Source organism: Eleutherodactylus coqui, chromosome 7 (assembly GCF_035609145.1).
Source record: "Eleutherodactylus coqui strain aEleCoq1 chromosome 7, aEleCoq1.hap1, whole genome shotgun sequence".
Classification (NCBI taxonomy): domain Eukaryota; kingdom Metazoa; phylum Chordata; class Amphibia; order Anura; family Eleutherodactylidae; genus Eleutherodactylus; species Eleutherodactylus coqui.
In genome coordinates, this window is record NC_089843.1 from 155319372 (window position 1) to 155326690 (window position 7319).

At 43.3% G+C, this 7319-nt stretch overlaps 1 protein-coding gene across 3 annotated transcripts in view; it reads left to right on the forward strand.

Annotated features, from left to right (window-relative positions):
• LARP7 (La ribonucleoprotein 7, transcriptional regulator) overlaps positions 1 to 1020 on the forward strand; it is a 35692-nt gene extending 34672 nt beyond the window's left edge. For all 3 annotated transcript variants that reach the window (XM_066573850.1, XM_066573849.1, XM_066573851.1), the window contains exon 13: positions 695 to 1020. In XM_066573850.1, the coding sequence (XP_066429947.1) occupies positions 695 to 775 (81 nt within the window). In that variant the 3' untranslated portion in view covers positions 776 to 1020. The remainder of the gene's footprint in view (positions 1 to 694) is intronic.
• Positions 1021 to 7319: the final 6299 nt, after the last annotated feature.

Below are 7319 nucleotides of genomic sequence, written 5' to 3' on the forward strand. Positions count from 1 at the left end.
GGAAACAACAGAACAGAAGCAGACTGAAAGTGTTCCGTTTTTTGGGGAGTTTTTTTTGACAACCCATTTAAATCAATAGGCAAGGAAATGGAAATGTTAAATCTAGAGATGAGCGAGTAGTGCCTTAGCCGAGTATCTCCCCGCTCGTGTCTCTAAAGATTCGGGGACCGGCGTGGGTGACAGGTGAGTTGCGGGGGGGGGGGGAGAGAGGGAGAGAGAGATCTCCCCGCCGGCCCCCTTTAGAGACAAGCGGGGATACTCGACTAAGGCACTACTCGCTCGAGTAATGTGACTTAGCGAGTATACTCGCTCATCTCTAATTAAATCCGTTTTTGTGCTCCAAAAACGGAACAGAGAGGTGGAAAGCCCTAATGCAGACGTGAGCCAGCCCTTAGTCGTAGGACTGCCTGAAATCATCTGCATACAAGCTTGCTAAAATGGACTACCTTATTAATTGAGATCATATCCATGGACATTAGCTATGTTCCTATACAGTCTTCACAGATCACGTAAATGCGTTAGAAGAATACCTATATTCTATCTGGGTTCCTTTACATCCTCCTATAAAGAGCCTTTATCGGGAGGTATCACATGGGTGACACGGCTGCTGAAGCCCAGTGACGTTGCAGTGATGAGGAATTAAATCTTGAATGCCATCATGTTCTAGTTTATAACTTGCCTTCTTTTATTGCAGCTGGTTACCAAAGGTGAAAACATGAGGCTTATCAAAACGCAGGAAGCAAGCAAGCACATCCGATTTCTTGAAGAAGCCTGACTCACAGAAATTTGCAGATTCTGCATTTCTTTTTTTTTTTTTAAACGGTTTTCTTGTAAATCTGACTACCAGTTTCATTTATATGTATTTCTTCTCGGTGGTTTTAAAATAGTCATACGTGACCGTGTTCACATACAAGGGCCCTGTTGTCCGAGCCTTGTACATTATCATCAGAATAGCAGAATTTGACATTTTTGTTTTAGGTTGATCTAAACATTGTTTTTATAATAAAAATGTAAAATGTTGGTGGTGGCAAACTCTGTAAGAGTTCAAGAGGGGCCTGGATGCTTTTCTTGAGTGTAAAGATGTTACATGTTATGGTCCATGTTACACGTTAGTCACTGATTACTTCAGAAGGGTCGGTGATCCGGGGATTATTCTGATTGCCAGATTGGAGTCGGGAAGGAATTTTTTCCTTAAAATGGGGAACATTGGCTTCTACTTCATTGGGGTTTTTGCCTTCCTCTGGATCTACATTGCAGGATAATGGGCTAAACTGGATGGACATAAGTCTTTTTTTTTAACCTAAAATACAGTGTTACTACGTTCTTTAGAGCTGAATGAAAATGACTGCGCAATAAGCAAAACAGTGGACACAATGTATAATGAGCTGATACATGTGTTGCTGATGTGACGATCTGACAGAGGGTCCTGTATGATAGGTAGGAGCTCGGCCTTCTCTCTGAATATGGTGGCACTGGATGAGTGTTCTTGCCATTGGATTCTCATGAACCTAGAGTGCCTTTGCATCCACTAAAGGTGTCTGTAGAAATGAAGTAGCTGACAACTGAAGCAGCGTTCGCCGACGACTATTACTCTTGATATCTTTGTTAACTTGTGCGTTCTGCTTGGCTGAGCATGCATGTTAATGTCTTCAGAGGGGGAAGCTTACTGATCGAGGGAGAGGAATGAGTTTGCTGAAAAAATTCAATATGAACGCTAGCAAAGGTGCTTAAAGGGCAGATGTCCAGAGCGGGATGAACATCACTTGTTCTGCTGCCATAACTGGTTTATCAGATCCGAAGAGTTTCACTATTGTGATCCCTTTTAGTCCTTCTATGCCTCCCTGTCATACAGGATAAACTCCACCAAAACTAGAAGATGAGCTCCTAGCTGTGCCGCTCCTGACGACTCGCACAAACCTACATATTCACAACTGCTCCTTAGCATAAGCTACTGGCCAGGACTAGGGCATCGTTCAGGCTAAGCTTATGCACCGTGAGATCCAGCTCTAGTTAGTTGGTCAGACAGGATCTTGAGGTTTTTTTATCTTTTTGTTCCAAATTAAAAATGAAAACCGTGTCTTGGAAACAACTTGGTCCTAAATAGTTGCTGTCATTTCAACAAACTTGTGTTAATGTGATGGCCAATGTGATAACCAGTAAAACTGCAAGCTACTTAATTTACCAAAAATAACATTTTTTTCGCCATCCAAAGTGTTGGCCTTTAGGCCTCTTTCACACAGGTGACAGCAATATCGCTGCTACAAAATCACGGCGATATCACAGCTTTGTCCCCGCAATTTTGTAGAGTCAGTGATGCAGTTTACGAAATTTAAGCCCTAGCTGCACTCCAAAAAAAAGGAAATACTTACCTAAAAGCATCGGTCCGGGTCCTCCCGCTGCTCTCCTAAGCTCCGCCTGGCGTCCTGCAGTCCTCATTCACCCACAGAAGATCACTTCCTGGTTGTGGGATTTATAGATCCTGACTCCAGGAAGCAATGGCTCTGATTGGCTGAGTAGTGCTGGATGAACCAATCAATGCAGCACTCAATGAACCAATGTAATGGCTGTGATTGGTTCACCCAGTGCTGCATTGATTGGCTGAGCAGCAGCCAAAGAACCAATCAACAGCCAGTGTATTATGGAGGCAGGATTTATGAATTAGCTGAGCCGCTGCATTGATTGGCCAATTCATAAATCCCACGTCCACAACGCGCTGAATTTTAATGTTTTGCTCCTTTGCTTTTTAGTTTCATGGAATAAGAGTTAAGATTAAGGATGCATTGACACAGGCGTATGCGATCTGTAAATGCCGGAGCCTTGGTGAGATCTGTGACAATTGTATCTGTTCTGGGAACCATTTTTAGTGTTGACCTTTAAAAAAAAAAAAATTATAAACTTACATAATAATAAAACTAATCTGCGTAGCCGAACGGAACGCTTCAATTGTAATTGATAATCTTAAGTAGCAGTAAGGCCCTGTTTACTGCATAGTGGTACAGTAGTTAATAGTCAATGGGTATCTGTGTGTTGGTCCACTTAAACATGAGCTCGGCTCTGATCGGGGGATTGTAGGAATATCTGGTAAATGCACGGTCAGGATGGCTTTACACGGGTGTTTTTGCGTCTGCAAAGTTTGTGCATGCAGAGAATAGAACCCATTGATTTCAGTGGGTTCACTCACATTTACTTTTTTTGCATCTGTATACCTTGCATGCAAAAAAAAAACACAACCTGCTCTATTTTTGTGTACTTTTGCACATCAAAGCTCCACATAGAAATCTATGGAAGGTGCATAAATGCATGTGCAATATGCAAGGAAATGTGTGAAACACTGCGCAATAATGTGAAAAAGACAACACATTCTGGACCTCATTAGGCTAAATAGTTATTTAAATCTGAAGGGTCGCACATTGAAATATGTCCTGCGTGTGCAAATAGTACAGTAAACTGGGCAGACATGAGACGCAAATCCACCTTGTTCATAGTGTAAATACATTGCACTGAAGCGTGTGTATTCGCACATATGCCGCCCTCACCCTCAAGCTTCTCTTGCAAACAAAATGCAGGACTAGGGTGATTTTCTACATCCAAGTCCTAGGAGCATTTCCTCAACCCACCACCAGATGGAGCAGTAAGATTGTAGCCTATTGTACAAAATCTTCAGAATTGAGAAAGCTGCAGTGATGGTTCACATTGCCTGTAGATATTCTGAATCCCTTTGTATCCACTACCAAACACCAGACTTGTTTTAGTTCATTCAGAAAAGAAAAAGCTCCTGCCACAGTTTAACGGTGATTTATCTAATCTATTAAAATGGAAGCAAGTATCTGATTTTCATGGTGTTCAAATGCAGATTTGTCTTCTCCATTCCCCAATGTAAGTGTAAAAAACACTTCCTGTGTTTTTTGTTTTTTTTAAATAAGGCCTGCCTATCAATTACATTAGAATTAGGGAAATGCCCCAGTGGTGACATGCAGCCACTGCAATATTTAAACGGATTAAAGGGCCACATGAGTTTTGCAAATAAACATCAGTTTTACCTCCCCCCCCCCCCCCCCCCCCAAAAAAAACGTGCGATCATTAACAATATTAATGGCTGTGCGATCTTGCAGGTGAAGCTGTGTGTAAACGCCCCTACACCTTACCATACTGGCTATGGAACAGGATGCCTTCTGTTGAAGGCTTCGTTAGTGATAGTAGATGAGCTCTAGAATTCTTCTCACTTGTTATTGTGAACATGTTCATTGCATGCCCAGTAAAATGAGGAATAGTTCTCCTTAGGGCTCTTTCCCACAAGCGCATATTCGGCGACTGCGGTTTTATGGTTTCACGCCTGCTCACTATAAGCACCTGAATGGGCGTCTTTCCGCGATTGCGGCCAGCATTTTCTCATCCATTCACACGACTGCGAGCGTAGTTTTCAGCGGAAAAAATAGGCCGCGCCCCGGAAAGCCCTCGCTCTGCCAAAATCCTTGGGATGCCTTCCACTGCCTATATCGTGACACCTGTAAGCTTTTGGCAGCCTCCCCCCTCCCTTCTCTTTCCCTGCTCCCATAGGAGTCTATAGGACCTGCTAGCGTATATTGGCCAAAACATAGTTCCAGAACTAGGTTTTGGCTGAGTGTATATGCATCGGCTACATATATGTTCTTTCTTTCGCGCTGCCGGTGTATTTACGCACCATATATTCGCCCGTGTAATTGGCTACGTTGGAAATCAATGCTTCACATGGGTACCATATACGCGCCAGGGTGTGAAAACGCGCCGTATATGCGCTCATGGGAATAAGGCCTCATGTCCACTTGAAAAATACAATCCGCGCAGAATCTGCCGCGTATGTCCGCGGCGTATTCCGCGCGGATTTGCTTTAAATGGTATTTTTTTTGCATGCAGATATCCGCACACATTGCTATCCATGTGATAGCAATGTTGCCGATCCGCGTGGAATCCGCGGCAGAATGGAACATGCCTCGTTTTTTCTCCCGCGTGTGAAAAACACAATTCTTTTAAAATGCCATCCGCGGGTGCAAAAATCTATTTAATACACCGCGGGTGGCCAATGATTCCCTATGGGCAAAATCCACTGCGGATTCCGCAATTCCATTTAGCTAGTGGACATGAGGCCTAAAGCCTTAAGCTGCTTAAATTGGGCTAAATTTGCTAATTTAATGTGTATTAAGACAGTACAGCACACTGATAGAACTACATGATGATAGTCTGATAGCACTGGGCTTTTTGCTGCAGATGGCATGACTGCTGTAAATAATATGAATTGTCATTGTGCATCTGCATATTACAAAAAATGATGTTGCTGAATCGCCATCTGGTGTACATTAGTAGTACTGCAGGTTTTCAGAGTGAATATGCTCTAAGTGTAGAACAGACATCTATTTTTTTTTTTTTTTTTAAGTGCTTTGCTCCTATGTCTGTGAGTAGATGCGCTCTGTCCATAAATATAGTGGGCAGCTAAAATATAGCCTGTTGGCTTTATAGCAGTCTGCAGTTAAATGTCCATTAGGCCCTATTCTGATTACGCCTTGGATCCATCCTGGTTTTCCTCTTGTAAGCAAAAAACGGCATAGGGACGGAACCATAGTGATCAGTATGTGAGACCTCTTTGGTCTCCAGCTCACACTTTCAGTCCCTGTCAGTCTTTTAGCCCGGCTTCACACATGCGTAAACGCATTTACGCAGAACCTTTGTGTGATGGGTGCTGCATTTTTGCGTGCATGTGTGTATTTTACTGCAGTTTTTGTGTGTGCATTTTACTGCAGTTTTTGTGTGTGCATGCCCTGCGTATTTGCATGTGAAGAAAATATGCAAGCATGCTCCAATTGATTTCAATGGTCAACTAAGTTTAATTAAATTTGTGCTATTTTCATGTGCAATACGTATGAAAATAGAACATGCTTCATATTGTTGTGTGGCCGAAATGCGTGCACAAAAAACGCACATGTGACCGAATCCATTGAAATCAATAGGTTTATTCACAGCGTATTGTGTGTGCGAATTTTGCATGCGTAATACGCAGCATAACTGCGTTCCTGTGAATAAGCCCTTAGACTAGGCAGAAAAGCACCATCGTCGGCACTGTTCTATTTAATCTAAAGACTAAAGAGGTCTCTGCATAGAAGACAGAATACTGGCACCATATAGCCTGTTCTACACAGCCAGCGAATGTTTGTAAGGCGGCTCATAGAGCCATAATGTAGGCGCATGTTTGCATCCATATTACTCAAGCAATATCGAGACCTCCTACCATTCCACTGAACCAGACAGATCACATAGGATACTACTATAGGGCTGTTGTGCAGCAGATAGGTGATAAGTCTGATCAGTGGGAGTCTCACCATGTCCCCCTCTCTTCCTCACTGCAAGGTCAGTGCAACCTACTCAGCGAGCAGGAGATTTAATGAGACAGTGGCTCCATTCCGTGCCATTCCATTAATTTCAATAGGACTGCCGGAGATCGCTGACTATTTCCATCGGTTACACTGAAAATGAGTATTGCGGAACCATGCATGCATGACCACTGCTCCATTAAGTCTCCTCACTGCGAGGCGTGCAGTTAGGAGAGGAAACACAAGACCCCCTTTCTTGAGATGCCCACCAATCAGACTTTTATCACTTATCCCACAGATAGGTGATGAAAGTCCAGTTTGGTACAAACCATTAACCCTTTCCAATCCACTGTCTGACATATTCCTACATTCTGATTGAAGCTTGTACAGCTCCAATGTCAGAAAACGTCCGGCAGGGTATTCTTACCGTCTATTGCCAGCCAATCTGCTGTCAGAGCCTCTCTGGCATGCACACACACTGGCTTTAGCCAGCAGATGGCACTGTTGTATAACAACAAAAAGAGAACGCCTTTTAGGAAAAACCCCGATTCCAAATTGGATTGGAAAGGGTTAGAGCTGGCCATATATTAGAGGTTTCTTACAGATATGTCCTAAACAACTTGTCCACAGCTGGTCAGTAAAACTTTTTGTCTTGGACGATAATGCCGTAAACTAAAACTTATATTCACCGTGATGTGGGCTTCTATAGAGAGGACGCGGATCTCTCGCTCAGCATGAACTAGCTTTCAGCTACAGCACATGGCAGTAGCTGAAAGAAATGCAATGTGACAGCTCAACTTTTTGACAGGTCACAGTCACTTACCGACATCTGTCACTCTTATTCATGCCAGGAAAAGGTGCCAGTGGTTGGCAGCGAACGGTCTACATCAGCATTTTAGCTGTCCAAAATATCCAGTGTACGGCCAGCTTTTAAGTCTGACTGCAGCGCCGGGTGTTGCAGCCTAAAGAGTTTAGTGG